Source organism: Scomber scombrus, chromosome 21 (genome assembly GCF_963691925.1).
Source record: "Scomber scombrus chromosome 21, fScoSco1.1, whole genome shotgun sequence".
NCBI classification, from domain to species: domain Eukaryota; kingdom Metazoa; phylum Chordata; class Actinopteri; order Scombriformes; family Scombridae; genus Scomber; species Scomber scombrus.
This window is the reverse complement of record NC_084990.1, coordinates 10240437-10258618: the sequence shown is the minus strand read 5'-3', so window position 1 is coordinate 10258618 and position 18182 is coordinate 10240437. Positions and strand designations below refer to the sequence as shown.

At 43.8% G+C, this 18182-nt stretch overlaps 1 protein-coding gene across 8 annotated transcripts in view; it reads left to right on the top strand.

The window, feature by feature from the left end:
- Positions 1–18182, top strand: part of raraa (retinoic acid receptor, alpha a) — a 146945-nt gene that overhangs the window by 89152 nt on the left and 39611 nt on the right. For 3 of the 8 annotated variants that reach the window (XM_062443236.1, XM_062443244.1, XM_062443243.1), the window contains exon 1: positions 16050–17157. The exons of the other annotated variants lie outside the window; for them this stretch is intronic. In XM_062443236.1, coding sequence (XP_062299220.1) covers positions 16980–17157 — 178 coding nt within the window. In that variant the 5' untranslated portion in view covers positions 16050–16979. Of the gene's footprint in view, positions 1–16049; positions 17158–18182 lie in introns of those variants that run through there. 8 annotated transcript variants of the gene reach the window in all.

The window sequence follows — 18182 nt, the reverse complement described above, 5'->3', positions numbered from 1 at the left end:
GAGCTTCCCCCAAGAGAGAGAGACAGAGTGGGTGGGAGAAGGAGAGATATTTTACTCTAACTTCAGAGAGGAAGGGAATGGGATAGACAGAAGGGAATGGGGGGAAAAAAGACCAGAAGGTATGAAGAGAAGAGGAGACAGAAAAAAACAAAACTGATACCAGACAAAGATTCAGTCTGTGTGAATATAAGAGGTGGTAGAGGAAAAGCAGCGGAAAAGTTTTATGGGAACCGTCATTCAGCACTTGAAAACAAATGTGCATATGTGCATGTGCCTCCCTGACACAATCCTCCATATCTGTGGCACTCGTCTTCCTCTTTCACTCTGCATCCCCTCCTCCCATCCTTCCCTCAGCATCCCTTCCTTCCTTCTTAAAGGTTTTTCCTCATCTGCCCGTCACCGCACCTTTACATCACTCAGAAGGCCTTTTCAGACGAATGTTGGCAGTTGTTGATAGAAACATACTTAAACTCAATGCGCCACATTCATACCTCCGCCCAGCAGATCTGCTCCGCTCGACTGCCGCAGCAGTTGCGGGGATGTGACGTTAAGTAGGAAACTGGGTGTGCTTTGTAATGCAGGCATTATTTGGTAGCTTGGCAACATTAACAGTGAGAGGAAACTCGACTATAACCAGGGTTTCCTCTCTCTTAAATAGGAGACCAGAGAATGCATGTTGCTGTATTTGTTTTGCCCTTTCACACACATTCTCTCTCACACATACACACATTCATACAATAGACGTGTTCTCGTTTTGCAGAACATGGACTTCAGTTAACAGTAGGACCGCTTGTGATATTAGCAGCTTGTTTATGTGATAATTGTATCATGCAAATATATTTTCCTACAAATGTCATTTGCAAGTATTTCCCCAAAAGTCTTTTCACGTGCATGAAAAGTAATGAATCTCTTAGAAATCTAGTGTAACTGAGCTTCAAAGTAATAACATAATTTGACTCACACAATAAGTGTGGGGGGAAAAAAGACTTTTCTGCTGCTGTTACTTTAAGCTAAGCCAGTTTTACGTCTTTAAATTGTAAGGCACTGTTTGGTTGATATGCACAGAGACACTCATACTGTCTTACCACTTCTTTTGTTAGCGACTCAGTCAGTGTAACCACCGAGAGGGGCATATGAGGGGCAGCTGGCTTCCCTCTCGCTGCCTCTGCCTGCTGCGCTGTGCACGATAAGCTGAGGGAGTGCGGCCGTGTGACCAGTAAACCTCATGGCAGCTCGGTATGGTGGCAGAAGGCAAAGCGGTTAAGTTGATTATATAGAGTCTTACATTTCCTCAGGCAGCTAAGGAAGGAACTAAGGGACAACGACATTAGAGAGGAAGAGATCAATTGGAGGGGGGGGGGGGGGGGGAATCGATCGAGTATAAGATATGCAGAACGTGTGAAAGAAAGAGAGGGAGGGAGGAGGAAGTTGTTTGTAGTAGATGGACAGAATTGTCCCAAGACAGCTACAGAGAAAGGATGAGAGGAGGTGAGATAGCAAGAAGTAGAGTAGTAGAAAAAGATCAAAGATCTCAGTACAGTGGTGCAAAGTGAACTATAGATGTAGGATGATAGATTCTCCACACATCAGTCAAATGTGTGCTCAAAGCAGCTCCTCAACAGACATGATGTGGGGGGGATGAGACCTGGAGCACAGGGTTGTACTTAAAGCTTTTGATAAAGTGGACCAACTGATGTTTGGACAAACAGCACTCTCTTATGAAGATATTCTGTTCTCCATTATTTTTAATTCACATTAAGATGAATATTTTTGGCCCATTGATCCATCAAATAATGGTCTGTTATTATGCCCCATTATACCCAGCTCTTGGAAAGAAGTGCTTACTCCATTGAAAATTGATGTTTTTGTCAATATATTTTAGTAAAGAGTACTCTAATTGCATCTGTTACCATACCGACAACAGTCTTTTACAAGAAAGGGAACATTTCTATTGTCTCCAGTTGAGTGTTTTTCTCCAAAATCTAAATATGTTGCCAAACATTTTATTCAGGCTGATATTACGACATTAGATGGTGTGGATAGACCTTGTGGAGATAAATAAGCATCTAGTAATCTCTGTGAAAAGCACAGTTATAACAAAACAGAATTGCATATTCTGTGCTACGATATAAACCAATCAGAAGGACATTAAAAAACACATCTATATTTCAGTGATTTGCTTGCTTGTTTGCAGGATTTTTAAAATTTATTTTAAAGCGCTATAACCAAATAGGGATTTTGGACATTTAACAAGTTAGCAGAGTCCACTAAAGCTGATTTGACGTGTATTGCAGTTTAAGCATATTTAACAGAATGTTTTTAGAGAATACAAAGGGTTCTGCAAAAGGCTTCAAAAGCAAGAATACAGAAAAACAAGAAGAAAACTAAGCCACAGTACCACAATCTTATGAAAAAGAAACAGTTGTCACTGAGAGAAACCGAGTCTGAGCCCTCATTCCATTATTGATGTGGGTGTGTACGTGTGTGTGTGTGTGTGTGTGTGTGTGTGTGTGTGTGTGTGCGTGTATGTGTATGTGTGTCAGCCATATTGTGTGGCTGTGCGTTAGAACAACAGAAATACCCTGGATGATGTGTCTCACTCAGCTGTTTTGCCAGACGACTGGGTTTTTGGCACAGAGAGAGATACAGAGAGAGAGAGGATGGTGTCCATTGTTGTCTCCTTGCTGGAATGATCGTGCACCTGCATGTTGCTGATGATGGGATTTACTATGCGTGTGTGTGTGTGTGAGTGTGTGTGTGTGTGTGTGTGTCTGACTTTGTCAGTGTGTTTCAGTCCAAACAGTAGATAGACCCAGCTCTTTCAATTGATTTTAGGCGTCATCTACATGATCTAAACTGTGGGTGTGTCATGCACGTGGACATTGTTGGCATCATTGTGTTACTGGCCTTTGTATTCAGAAGAAGCCTCCCTGACACAAATTATGATTATCACTCCCAGTTCAGCCCAGAGCACTCAGGCTAACTTTGACTGTTTAACCCTGAGGTGTAGTCTAGACACTCCCTCAGCGCATGTGTGTGTGTGTGTGTGTGTGTGTGTGTGTGGACGTGTGTGTGTGTGCACACATGACAGGTGAACAGAAGCTGTTTACACATATTAACTTCGGACAATGTGTGGAGAATCAGGTCTGGACATCTACTGGAGTTGCCTTTCACACATGCAGCACACAGTAGGAGATTGTCCATATCAGACATGTTTTCACCTGCTGGAAATACTCTGTTTGGTTGAGGCGAGGGCTGCAGGAGACACGACATGACAAAGCATGCTGCAGCTATAATTTGGTGTTTTTAAGATTTTCATCAGAAACATAAAAACTTTTATCACAGGAATTCTTTTCTCCTATTAGCACTAACTTCATAGTGGAGCATTCGGGCCCAGTCAAAATAGCAGCGTATCGAACCTGTTGCATTCATCCAGCGCCAGCCACATGTTTGACACAGCGGCTATGGATGAGCAGGAGGGTGACTGCTGGAAGTCAAAGATGTTCGATACATTGCTCTTGTACTGCTCACTCGTTCGCTGTGAATTCTCTGAAGAATTCACTGCTGTATTCACACATAGGCTCAATCAGACATTACACTGTTTATGCTAGGGAGTCCATTTACAGTCTGGTCCGACTGATTTGGACGTTTGCATTCACACATACAGCTCCTTTGGGTAACGTCTGGAAAATTTCAGGTTGGTAGTGCATGTGTAAAAGGGGCTAGAGAGAGAGACAGGAAGGGAGTGTTTCCGTGTACAAGCTGATCACAAGGAATGGGTTCATAGTATTTACATAAGCATGTATGTATATTGTACATACTACACAGGTTTGTGTATTTATGTGTGTGTGTGTGTTTAGATGCGGTGATGCACACGTCCTCCCATGTGAGCTTGTGTGTGTCAGTGTCGCACCTGTTTGTGTGCAAATACTTGTGTGTGTCCCTGTTTGGCTGCTGTGTGTTCATATTGGCGTGTAGCTTCATACTAACAGGGTTATTAAATGGGATTTCTCTTTTCTTTTTTCTTTTTTTGGGACGGCTGAATGTCAGCAGATCCATTATCCTTTATCTGAGCTCCCCAGTGCAGAGAGAGAGAGAGATAGAGTGGATGACGGTAGTTCAGTAGATGGATGGACGGACAGATGAACGTCAGTGTCTTATAACACACTCCTGTTAACAGCCACTTTCTGTCCTTTATGAATTATTCACACTTGTTTCATCCTTTCATCTCCTTCAATTGAAAACACACTTTCTTATACACACCTTACACCGCTATTTCTTTTTTAAAATCAATTTTTGACTGGAGTATGCTCATTCCATGACCGACTGACTGAATGATGATGTTACACCATTGGTTGGTCGACATTTGTTGGAGTTTCCCCATTGGCCGCTGCTCTTTCAAAATGAATCAGAGGGATACTGTAATAGACAAAAAGGTATGCACTCATCTCAGGTCTTTATTACACAGTTTTATGACCGTCAGTAAGTAGTCTGGAGATAGCTTCTATTGTCATTTGGCACTATACAAATAAAATTGACTTGACCATACTAAATAATAAATGAGCTCAAACAAATCAAACATCTGGTTACACACTATAACGGTCTAGCTTAGAGCAGAGTAGGAAAGGAAACATCTCTTCATGTGCCTTGAGGCATAAGGGAACGTAGTTAAAGCATCCCAAATAACAATCAGTCTGATACTCAATACAGAGTCTCAGGAAAACAACAGATATCTACACATAGAATCAGATAAAAGACCGGAGGAGGGTTAACATAAAATTAGAATCGTTTTTCATTCTATTTCAGAGTGGAAAGTTCTTGCAACTGCATTTATAAAAATCTCCAACAACTAAAGTTAAAAAGTTAAATGCAAATATAAACATACAGAAAAGTGACCTTTGTGTATATGCTTTATTATTAAGGCTAATTAAAAATGATAACAAACACCACAACACCTCTGGCAAAGTGCTTCCATCCTTTACTAGGCGTCTTTACTAATCTGAAATCTCTTGAAAATGCATTGAAGAATGATTATGACTATTTTATTTATTTTCAGTTACACATAATGTGATATCTCTTTACATTTTACAGAATTGCCTGTATCGTGATAATATTGTTGTTAAAGCTGACGCATCACAATATCATATAGTGAGTTTTCCCGTGATTCATAACCCCATTAAAACAGTACAGTGTGAAATCACATTCTAATAGGGTCATAGGGGATTCAATTGTCTCTGGCCCTGTTATATATGTGAGATGTGTGTACTGTGAGTGTGGCCTGAATTGAGAGTGTAAAGATTACACATTACGCAGCTTGCAGCTCTGTAAAAGGACAGATAAGATAGTTCCTGACCAAAAGAACATAAGTTAAAAAAAAAAAAGTAGACAAAGATGACACATGACTGACACTGTCTAGTCTTACCACACAAGCACATTTGCACACACATACAAAGTTGCGTGCCAATATACGACATATGGATATAAGCCATTGTGCAATATAGGGAAGTTACAGTTAAAGGAGGGAAGTGTGGAAACCGTCATTACTGTTGATGAGGGTGTGTGTTTTAACATCACTTACTGTATATGGCCCCTGAACAGTCATCACTGTTTTGTCAAAGTTGTTACAGTTATCAGAACTTATTGCAAAATCAATTTCAAAAGACCTTTAATTGCCAATGCGGGCTGATAAATCGAGCAACAACACAAGAATCTGGTTTCATCGTTTAAGTGAGAGGAGTGAGGGGGCAGCACCTCCCGTCACCGATGTTGGGTTGAACTCTATCCACAACATGCACCTTCGAGAAGGTTTAGCAATAGATTATTTCATCTCAGAACGATTAAACCCTTTAATCTAATCAACCAAATATTAATTTATTATTAATCCCACTGTAGATCTGCTCCTCAGGAAATCAGATGGCTGCTGCATCCATGTCTGGTTTTGGGTTCATCCTATCCATTACACTCCGTCTCAGAATAAATATAAACCTTCTGAAGAGATATCAATAAATGGTGACAGCAGGGAAACTGTTACAAGGGCAACTATTTCCTCTTTCTGTGTGACTTTGAAACAGCTTGCTGCAGCAAAACCTATCCCTATATTTTTTTAATTTTACAATCATTGTTTAATTATTTCTCTCCTGAGTTTTGAATCAAATTTGTCAGGAGTGTGACCCTTATCAGGAGAAACAGCTGCATTGTTGAGGCTAATATTGTCCACCAGGATGCTGCATTAAAGGAAAGAGGGAGGGAAAGAGTGATGAATGATCCATCCAGAAATAGAGAGAAAGAATTGGGCTGCTGGCCAACTAGGTTAGAGGCTGTGCTGTTGATGTCTGCTTGGTTGCATAGAAACTACAGCAGATAAACACAGAGACCTAAGAGCATGCACACCTCTGGTCAAATTTAGTCAGCCTGACACTTAGCCATGTGCTAACTGAGCTATGCTTCATCGTTCGTTTACTCAATGCAAACACAACTGTGTATATTTTCGATATCAAGAGCAAAGAAAAGGATATAAAGTCAGAACAGCAATGCGTTTTGACAGGTGTATATGTTATGTGTAAAGACAACACAACACATTTACTCTGTAGCATCTCTGCCAGTTGAGGAAACGTGCAATATTTGTGGTTCACATGATCAGAGCCACAGAACAGAGAAGGAAAAGTGGAAATAGTTGTGTACAAGGGAAGAGTGAAAGACGTGAGAGAATAGTGAACTGAATATTGATGGTTTCTGAAGGATGATTTTGTTAACTCCTGATGAGCTCTGACATGCCAGGCCTCCCAGCAGCCCCTGGCACTCCTGTTCTCACCTCCACACATGAGCAAGCTCCTCTGTGAACTCCCCCTGCACCTTTTTACACGTTTTACTGTGGCACCTTTTTTTTCTTTTTCTTCTGATTAAACATGCAAACACTGATACGCAGGGATCCATGCCAAAACACCCCAAGACACACGGACACACACACACACGCAGACAGATGCACGCAGACTTACAGTTTCTTACATCGTCACTGAAGCTTAGCCTTCACTTTTCTTCAAGGACCGTTGGCAGCAAGGACGGAAAGACAGAGAGAGAAGGCGGAGAAAGAAAGAATAATAAAGGGAGGGTAGAAAGGGAGAGTGAATGGGGCTCTCCATCATGCTGTCAATAAGGTGCAGCTTTAGCGTTAGCAAGGCATAAAGAGTGTTTTTAAAAGGTGCTGTGAGGTGCAGCGAAGATGAGTCGGATAAATTAACTCTCTTTTTCCTTCAAAGAGCCCAGTAAAGCCCACAGGGTCACTGTGTGTGTGTGTGTGTGTGTGTGTGTGTGTGTGTGTGTGTGTGTGTGTGTGTGTGTGTGTGTGTGTGTGTGTGTGTGTGTGTGTGTGTGTGTGTGTGTGTGTGTGTGTGTGCGCAGAAATATGGAGGGAGAGAGAGCGTATATGCGAGCAAGTATGAGGATAGAAAGTGTGACGACGTGCATGCTTCAGCCTGGAGTCTGTACTAGAGAATGCATGCAAAAGCCATGGCCGGCTGACGTTTTTGTTACTCCTGACACTATAACATATTGTGTTTTTTCTGGCTGTTGCCCCTCTCCTTTCACCACTGAGTGGGAAAAGTAATGTAGTTCAGAGGGGGCATGTAAGATGGAACAATGGCTCAAAAATATTGAATAAGGAGTGAAAGGGAGCCAGGGTCTGAATGACAATAGGCTAGAGCTGGGGGTGAGGACTGATGGTGTGTGGGGGGAGCGAGTCCAGATTGATGATAGATCTCCACTGGTTAAATATTATCAGGCTTCTTTTTTCATGTATCAACCCCCCTCCTGTCCCGGTATCACACAGAGAATAGTAAGATGTGGCCAGCTAATGATCTGCCCTTCTGAGCCATTCACTTTTTGTATTACCCTATTTACTTACTATTGAGACACTCCCCTCTCCATGGGTTCACAACACAGATGGTTTGGGTAGCCATAGTGACTGCCGAGCTTTATTTATATCAGCCCAAAGCCTTTCTGTATGTCTTTTTTTTGTAGCTCTTAGAAGTTTTGTCACAGATGGAGTGCTGAAGTGATAGGCCCAGCTACAAGGGTGAAAAAAAGTATTTTCTTTAACTTATTCTCTATAAAAAATGAAACGATGACAGGATATCTCTGTTAAAACTTTCTCCATCTGTGGCTCATAGTCATGCACCTCTTGTTCCAGCTATACTTACAGATATAGGAGTTTATTTGAAGTCATTTAGATGTCTTTGCAGATATGTGGAACGTTGTTGAGCAACAGCGCAGCTGTCGTTCTGTGGTGAGAGATGCAGATGCATATTTTGGCATATGATAAGCCATGTGATGTTGGTCGTGTTTTCTAGTAGTTCCACATTTTCCCCTGTGTTTATTTTTTGCAATGCTGCCTGTATATCAAGTGTGGGGCAAGCCATGCCCTGAGGGTAAAAGTTTGACATTAATGTCAGTTTTCACAGCAGTTCTCTGGGTTTTGTTACCTAGCCTGACAAAGGATGAAGCTCTTTCCTGCTGCCTGTAGCGACGCTGAGCAAACCTTTTGAATGCAGAAACAGGCACTGTGCAATGAAATTGTGTACTCTGATAGGGCACATTTCATTGTCTTCAGCCCCCAGATGAAGTTGACCCACATGCACCTTTGGGACTTGTTGGTAAGAAGGGCTGCCTCTCATCCAATTAGCTCCTCTCTTTCATACACGCACATACAGACACACACACACACATATATATATATATATATATATATATATATATATATATATATATATACACACACACACACACTAGGGCTGGGGTGGGATATGTGTCGGACAGTAACAGAGGGGGTGGGGGGGTGAGAGATGGCAGAGAGAGGGGAGTTGCCTGCTCCATCTACATTCCCTGCGCCCCATTCTTTTGAAATGCTGATGACTCCTCCTCCCTCACTGTCATCGCTCTGCTCTCTTCTCTTTTAATGTGGCGGAGTCATCCATTCCATTAACCCTCCTCCTGCTCCCCTCCCCAGGTTAGAATGAGGCAGATTCCCCATCGCCAGCCTCCCCCCACCTCCCTATAAAAGGCAGGGCAACAGGGGCCACAGCGGTGACGATGGCAGGGGCATTTGTCATGCTCTGAGCCGCGGCAGTCTGTTGCTCTCCCGAGGGCCTTTGTTGTCCCCAGATCCCAACTTGCTGGCTAAGCAGAGGATTTCACATGTTTCATTAACATCTGAACCAGCTCGGCACTTTTGCACATTTCACACAGCTTGGCGGGAACGTGCACGGACACAGACACACGCACGCCCGCACTGGAAAACATAAAAAGCAGGATGCCAGAAGCCCATGCGTGCATCCAGGAGTGAGCAGTCAGTATTATGAAAGAGCAAGAGCAGGATTAGAGCTGTATCACAGATACACACACATATACACACACGTGCAGACACACAAACACGCCACCGTTTTCAATGAGTGTTGACTGCACATTCAGCCTGCAGTTATCCAACCTCTGTGTGGTTCGTGGCACACATTCGGTCTTTGTACTGAGCACAACAATCAGCGTGCCCTGCCCGGCCGCCGGTGTTAGGGGCACCACTCAAGTGGAGGTCACTCGGCGAGGCGTTATAATGCTTTGGGCTGGGCACAACAAGGCTGAGGGCAATCCACTTAAAGCGAACCACTAAACCCACCCACCCTCCCCTCCTCCTCCACCTCCTCTCATATCCCCTCCAGGCCACCCCGAGCATCACACTTCTGAATGGAAAACGGGAAATCGGCCCTCTGCAGCACTTCAAAAACTGAAGAGAGTGTAAGCAGCGAGAGGGAGAGTGGGAGAGAGGAAAGTACTGTGGAGGAGGAGGAATGGGGGGGTGCTTAAAACACGGTGCCTCGACACCCCGACAGCAGTGCCTAAGATCTCTTTTAGATGGAGATGAAACGGCTCGAATCATGCAACATAGGCAAAATCAAAGCCTGAAAGACTGTTTTGATGAGAAGACGGCTTTTTATGATTTTCCTTGCTACCCTGTTTTTTTTTCACTCTGTCTGTCTCCTTCGTGAACTCTGAATTAAGGCCAATAGAGCAAGCCTGCGGTCAGGAACCTGGATCACAGGAAACAGAGAAATGAATGGTATCATACATAAATAAAACAGAATGTAGGTTGAGCTATAATTACATCAGTGATGCTAATTTCTGAGTTAGATCAGGCAGAGCGGAGCTGTGGACTGAGCTCCTACTTCCGCCAGCCCATTCAACTCCACTCCCTCCTTTTCTCTCCCTGTGTGCTTTCTAGCAGCAGGTCATCTTTTTCCTCAGACTGTACTTTAAACTTCTTACTCAAGGTAGTTACATAGTTAGCTCTTTTCTTTTTATCTCATTATCATACCAAACATTTGACAGCCGATTTATGTCAAATATAAAAAAGACAGTAACACACTTCTACTATCAAAGCCAAAAGGTTACATCTGCCATATTTCTACATAATTTCAGGTAAAACATTTTTATATACAAGATTTTAAATAAAATGTGAACAGAATTACAGCAGAATAAAGAACTAACTGGCTTACTTTAAAGTCCAAAAAACTAGAGACTACAAAAGACTACTGCAAACTGTGGACATCAAGTTTGAAAAACATGGGTGTTTACAAGTGAGGGAAAGTTTAATGAAAGATGTTTTTGAATTGCAGTGTTCATCCAGTTTGGTGTTTGACCCATAACTAGGGACTAAAAAATAATGCTATCTCAACGTCTACTGCACCAGTGTGTCTCTTGCAAGTCCTTCAAACTTTATGACAGTGCATTGGAAAACATCTGGAGCACCCCTTTAAATCTTTTCTATGTGAATAGCCAACACAGTCTTTGTGCATTGTCCATGCATAATCTGTTTCTGTTTTTAATTTACGAAACCAAGTATTGCTGCAATTCTTTGTAAAATAATACAATACAAGTCAAAATTGGACTCATTGTCTAGTATATCATTGCGACGGCAGATGGAAGAAATCCTTATTTCTTCTTCCAAACTGACATCTTGTCCTTCTGGCTATGTCCCATTGATTTGTTTATCCCAGCTGAATATCATCTTTTACTCCTTTTGACTTCATAAACATCTCTGTCAGTCTTTGTCTCCTCTGGCTGCTCTCTCGGTTGCTGTTTTGCTCTGTGTTTCATCCTCTGTCCCTCTTGTCTTTCTTAATAGAATTAGCGGTGTGTCCATTCGTATGTACTAAACATCTCCCTGTTCCTGACAGCTAATGGGGGCCATTCCAAGTCCTGGATGACTGATACTGAGATATCCTCCCTCCAGGGTAACATCCATAGCAATTTTCTCTTGATTTGCTGAGTGATGGACTCGGTGCAAAGGAACATAGACCTAATGATCATTGCGGAGATGGGCTCTCTAACTCAAGGCCATAGAGTGTGGACGATTACAAGCTATACAATAAGCTATGCCCCCCCCCTCCTCTCTACCTCTCTCTCTCTCTCTCTCTCTCTCTCTCTCTCTCTCTCTCTCTCTCTCTCTCTCTCTCTCTCCTTCTCTCTCTCTCTCTCTCTCTTCCTCTGCTGAGGTATTTCCAGAATGCCGCCGGCCATGATGGATTTATGAGTGGGCCATACTTTGGTAAACACTGATGGTGGGCAGCTTTGTCCTCCCCCCGTGATATAGTGAAGGTCCCCATAAAAAATGGGAAAACCAGGTTACGGCCACCATAGAGCGGGGCTAAACAATAAAAGGCTTTATGGGCAGAAATATAGGCCTGTACCATAAATGCTGGAATCTGCTGTCGGAGGGACATTAAAGGGATAATGACGGAGGGGGTGGTGTATCTTTCACAAAGATCCCTGCAGCCTCTAAGAGTCTTTTTTAGAAAAGACACACACACACACACACACACACACACACAGGCACACAGGCACGCACAGAGGATATCTAAAAGATCTATAGAACAGTTTAACTTTGGGTCAGGCTTTTAGTGTGTTTGTGCGTGTGTGTGTGTGTGTGTGTATCCAGTAGATTGACAGAAAGAGGTGGAAGCAGTGCAGTGTTCATCGATAACTGCAGCTTGTTCTCACATCGAAGGGTCGGGCCCTCATTATACATTGGCTCGCTGTCGGGGAGCACAGCTGTTGGGTTTGGCTGGTGCTGCCTGTAAGGGCTGCGCAAAACCAGCTGTGCAAACAAATACACACACGCACACACATATATACACACAGAAACCGTAATAGCAGTAAAGGGAGCGGAGTGGTAACATACAGGTTTGTGGAGTTTCAGGTAGACTTAAACGTGCACCTAGGCACACACACACACACACATAGACAATCAAACGTGCGAATGGGAGACGTGATCCTGGTAAGCGGGCGGCATGAGGAAGTTGGCTTCTGGAGCCGTGCCTATGGTGGGAATGGGGGTGGAGGTGGATTATGGTGCTGATCATCGGCCGTGGGATAATGCTGCTGACCAGCAGGCAGCATGTTTCGCCCCCACAGCGGGACAGAGACCTGGACGGACACAATCACTATCGTACTGTGTCTTGCTTCCTCCCAAATAAGGACACATTTCAACTCCTTAAAGTGCGTCCCCTCTGCGTGTCTCTCATCATCCCTCCCCGCCGCGCTGCTTTATTAGGTTGCTGGTAAGATTTAAGAAAGATAGAAAGCTTTGCCGAGGCTTGTCCCAACTTCTTTATCGTCTGGGCATTAGCCATCTGCTGGCACATGTGCAGCAGAGCTCGGGGGGGAGGTGTAGCTCGAGTGCCTGTGTTTGTGTAGTAGCCGCTAAGGCAGACAGGAACTCTAAAATTAGTCCCGGGCCATTCTAACTCAAACATGTTTGGCCTTATCTTGTCAGGAGATGGCTTTTAACCAAGCCAAAGTGTTGCCTGAGTGATACGGCAGGTCTGATCTGTTTTTTCCTAAGCCTTTTATGCTGTTTATTGTCTCTAGGCCAACCAGAGCTCAGTCTACTTTTTCACGAGTTTTTAGACAATTTGATTTCGTTATGTTTAGATTTGTCCACTCCAATAAAGTACACACTGTGCAGGAAGTGTTCATATCCACAGAGGAGATTAAAAAAAAAGTGTGCACGAACACAAGAGTCAAGGGACAGTTGATTGCAGATGTTGATGGATCATCTCCAGATTCTGCTGAACATTTAACACACACTCTGGCTCATTAGCTCAACAAAGATCAGCTCAGACACTGTCAGCTCGGGGTTTGTGCGTTTGCAGAGAAGGTGCTCTTCCTCCTCTTTTTACCACACACAATAATCCAAATGACATAACGATCTATTGTTTGTTCTAACCTGTCGGCTCATCTCCTTGGGGGAGGATTGGCAAGGGGAGCGCTCTTTACTGCTTCCTAACACCCCTGATTGGGCTGAAGAAAGGAGGAGAGTGAGGGCAGTAAAAATAGCTTGACACCCTCAAGGTCCAGCCAGCAATCTCCTCTCCGCCTTTGCTCATAAAACTCTTTGAATTTCCTCCTAAAATCCTTCTTCCCTCTCTCCCCTCTTCTCCCTCCCCCCACCTCTCCACTGGAGCTCTCAGTTCGAGCTTTGCTCCAAATCAAGGATGCTATGTTTACCGCTCGTGGTGTCCCTCTATTATTTGCAGTTACATAAGCATCTATTTCTGTGAGGCCTCCATGTCTGATTGGTCCTTTAATCAGGCCCCTCCGTCAGTTTGCTTGGACCAAGTTTGCAAGTCCAAGCCACACAAGCGGGACTCGCCTCTCAGTGGCGATTTAGGAGATCGAGACACAATCTCATTCTCTCTGGCATTGCTCTGCGCCAGAGTACTTTTCCATGTTCTCAAAAGTGTGGCTCTTAGCGAGAGAACGAGAACAGCCACCTGGACTGGTGTGTTTGCATGGGCTGAACCTCTCACATCTTCTACTGTCACAACAAAGCCATCATTACAGACTGGACACTACCTAACACTAAACCTGTGCTCATTTCTCCCTTGATTTGCACCCAATTCCCCAACTGCTTGCACATAAAAACCCCTATTTCCTTTCTCTCTGCTCATTTGGAACTACAAAGTACCAATTTTATTGTGTCTTATATGCCTGGATATACTCAGTTCTTTTTAAGCATGACAAAGTGATTTTTTTGTTTTGTTAAAAAATAAATGTAAGAGGCTGTGGGAAAACAACTTTTTTCAGGTCTAATCTTGTATTTTTTCCCTCCCTCCCTGTAATAAGCAATGATCAACAATCTTTTATCTCTGAGCTTGTTCTATGCAATCACAGGGTAATACCCGAGGATGAACGCTCTCCCCTTGCAGAAGAAAACAGAGCCTGGAAAATTAGCATTTTCTGACAGCCATTACTCATAGGGCTAATCCTGTCAAGGAATGTGTGGCTGCGCTATCAGTGCAGGCGAGGGGTCGCCGCGGCCCAGGCCTGCACATTGGGCTCTTATCAGGAAGGGTAAACACACTGGGGCCTGCATTAAATAAGTGTCATAGTCAGTGGGGGCGGAGCAGGCCAGGCCCCCCTGCCAGGCTCCATGCAGATAATCCCTCTCAAAAACCGTGTTGGTCAGACCCAGCTGTGGCCTGTGGCTCAGGTGCAGGGAAAGTGGGGGGAGGAGAGGTATTGTTGGGGCAGTGGTGTAGTTTACAACACAATTCACAGAGGTGTTTTGACCACATCCATATTAATGTGGATACATTTGAAAAGGATGTTTATGTATCAAAGGTTTTCTGTCCACACAGGCATTTTCGGGTCATTTTGAAATGAATCACATTCACACTGAAACACCAGAATAGTAGAAAAATGCTTAAGCTTGTGTCCCCTGGATAATAGGGTGTCACAGCTGAAATTATATTATATCATTATAATTAAACAGGCTTAATATTTTATACGTTTACTGTATGAGCTCAAGAGAGACAAATTTTCACTCCGTCCAGTCAAATATATAAACTGATATATGCTATGTATAATGTGGAATGCCCCCCAACATTATGATGTCCAGTGGGTACTTTGTGTTAATATTTACCATTGAGCATGCAGCAGCTGTACTCTAGATCACATGACAAATCAGTGTCCATGAAGAGCTCAGTTTTCTCTGTCAACATTACACACTTGAGACTGGTGATGTTTGTGTTTGTGGGACTTTGTTCTATTCTTTCAGCATTGATATTTGCATCACCTGCATCTTGAAAGGGGAAATATTCACGCCTTTGTTTGTAGCTCTGCTGATAGCTTTGGCCTGTAGTTGACTCAGGTGCATGTTTGCAGAACAAGTTGCAACAATGTTGCATGGAATGTTGCAGCGTAAAGGTGGAGTAACATTTTTATTAGGGAGGTGATGCAACTCAGAGCAAAACAACTTCCCGGACTTTAACTACACTGTGAGAAAAAGTGAAGTGTCAGTTACCTTCCCTCAGTGACTTTGCCACTTTTCTTACTTTATGTGCACCAGGGAAAGAGAGGCGCCTCTCTGGGCAGCACTTGAGGAAAAGTGTAATGGTGTTACACTGAGTGTACAAGGTGGGAAACCTTGAATAATGTGGGATGAGAGCGAGCCAGAGAGGCGAATCCGAGTCAGCCAGTGGGTCACCAGGAGGTGAGGCTGCCTACTTCCCTGGGTTCAGGAAAAGTTCAGGCGCATAGCATTAGGCAAATTAGGGAGACAGCGGCTGGGGGAGAAAAAAAATCGGAGGGTAGGGACTGATGAGAGCATGGGGGAAAGGGTCAAATTAGTTGGAAGGAGGAGCCCAAATGAAGAGTGAGAACATAGACAGGAACTTCCAGGAAAAAAAGAGCGAGAGATACAGTGTGGTGCAGCACTCATTATGTCCATGAACTCCGCGTAAAGATATGAAAGACTCATTACTGAGTTTATATAACTTAATCACGTCCTCAAATACATTTCTATTTAAAGTCCCCGCACCTAAATTTGGGGAAGGGCGGCGGGCAACCCCCCACACCCCTCCCTCCTCTCGCATAATCCCATGCAGGGTCGATGTTTGGAGAGAGAGGGAGATCCATGGTGACGTCCCTGAAGGGGTTAAACGGAGGAGGAGCAACGCATGAAAAGAGACCGAGGGGAGAAAGAGAAAAAAAGAAAAAAAAGAAAAAGAGCCTAATGGAGGTGGAGCCAAAGCCCTCAGCTGCTGTGCCGTGTCACATTTGTGCAGAACATGATAGTAGCAGGATTCGGTGTGGGAATGATTCAGGCTCCTCTCTCCGAAAACAAACAAGGCGGTGCTGCGTGTTTTTCGTGTGAATCTGGATATTAAAGAGCAGCGTGTGATCGAGGGAAGCCGCTGGTTGCCGTAGCACACGCAGGAAACACCGGTTCATTCACTGGGCTTGACAGGAGTCCACCCACGGCGGGCGCAAACGGGACAACCGACCGTAACCAAAAAGGACAAACTGCAACTAGACGGGATTTCCTTTCTGATATTTGCGCCTTTCGCCTTATCGATCATTCTCCTGTGTAACCGACACGGATTTCGGAGATTTGCATTCTCCTCTCTGGGATTTAATTCGGTTTATTTTTCCTCTCTGTGCGGTGTGGATACAGCCTCAAATGTTGCTCTCTGATTGAGCAAGGCCGACAAGGACCCATATATATCTGCTGAAGTTATATTATTGGGTCGATTTATTATTATTATTTTTTGAATGTGTATATTTCCAGCCGTGCTCCTGCGCCGGACATCATGCAGACTGTTCTTTTAAATTATGTTTTCAAATTGAGCGCAGCCGACTAGGCTATCCGAGACACTGATTCACTCCTTCGGTGTGGTTTTCGATCAATACAGCGCAAAAAAAAAAAAAAAAAAAAATAGAAGAAGATGCCAAATACTCAAATGTCCCCGCTGTGTTTGGATGTATCACTTTTCCTTCGATTTTAATGCAGTTTTTCCCCCCTGATTGGCCCCCTCAGTTTCTACCTCCGCTGGTGGCGAGCTGAGCACCACAAGGCTCGTGTGTTCCTGCCCGAGTGCGCGACAGTAGTTGTTTTTTTTAAATAATAATCCCCCGCCATCGTCCTGCTTCGTATGATGTATGAGAGTGTGGACGTTGTGGGACTGAATCCCAGCCCGAACCCGTTTTTAATGATGGATTACTACAACCAGAGCAGAGGATGCTTGATCCCAGAGAAAGGACTGGTGCCCGGAGCGCCCCATCCCTACAGCACGTCCATCAGGAACCAGCACTGGAACGGCTCCAACCACTGTAGGTGTCTTTTCCTGCCTCCTCAACTTCATTTCACTTACTGGGGGCAAGTTGAAGCCACCATGTTCGTGTGTGTGTGTGTGTGTGTGTGTGTGTGTGTGTGTGTGTGTGTGTGTGTGTGTGTCTGTGTGTGTCTGTGTGTGTCTGTGTGTGTGTGTGTGTGTGTGTGTGTGTGTGTATTTATGCTCCATATAAACGTCGTGATCTCTATTTCTAAATGGTTTTATTATGGCACACACAGAAGCGACAGAAATGGTTATTATAAGGCCTTTATTTATGTCTCAGGACTTTTTTATTTAAATCATTTAAATCCCATAATATGCGCCAAACAGCGGTTCATGTTGACAGCTTCATAACTGCATTATATATACTTGACCCACTTTCTGCTCGTCTCTCCTCCGCCTCAGTATGCGGCCAGGTTGGGTTATTTTTTCTCTGAGAAACCTCGGCGAGACTGCTGCTCGGCGCTCCGATCCGGGGCCACGTTATCCAGAAGCGTTAGGATAACTCCTGAAATATACACTTCATACAAACGAGGTTTTTGCAAGTCATGCCAACGTTAATCAGATCAAACTTTGCTGTCAGTAATATCCCCCTCTCTCTCTCTCTCTCTCTCGCTCTCCCCTCTGTTAATCTGGATAGCTGCACCCACAGGCCACAGCTCCAGAGTAACACGGCCTCCACTGGACAGTCATATCTGTTTAATGCTCCAATCATTCCCTCAACTAATGAAAAGTATTTTTTAACCTGTGACTTAGATTTAGTAAAGCTGGGGAAACATTAGAACAAGGTGTGCTTTTTCTAATATTTGAATTGTATGTGTTTATTTAAATACTCTGTTAGAGCATAGGTGTAAAATTACATATTAATATTGTAATAAATACACCCTGAAATTAATGCTTGTTGTCCGATGTGCCATTGAGTGAGGATGACAGGCTTTCAGCCATGTCTATAAATAGCATGTGAGTGTCTGATAGGGCTTTTGAAATCTCAGCCAGACTTAGTTTGGATAAGTGTGTGTGCGC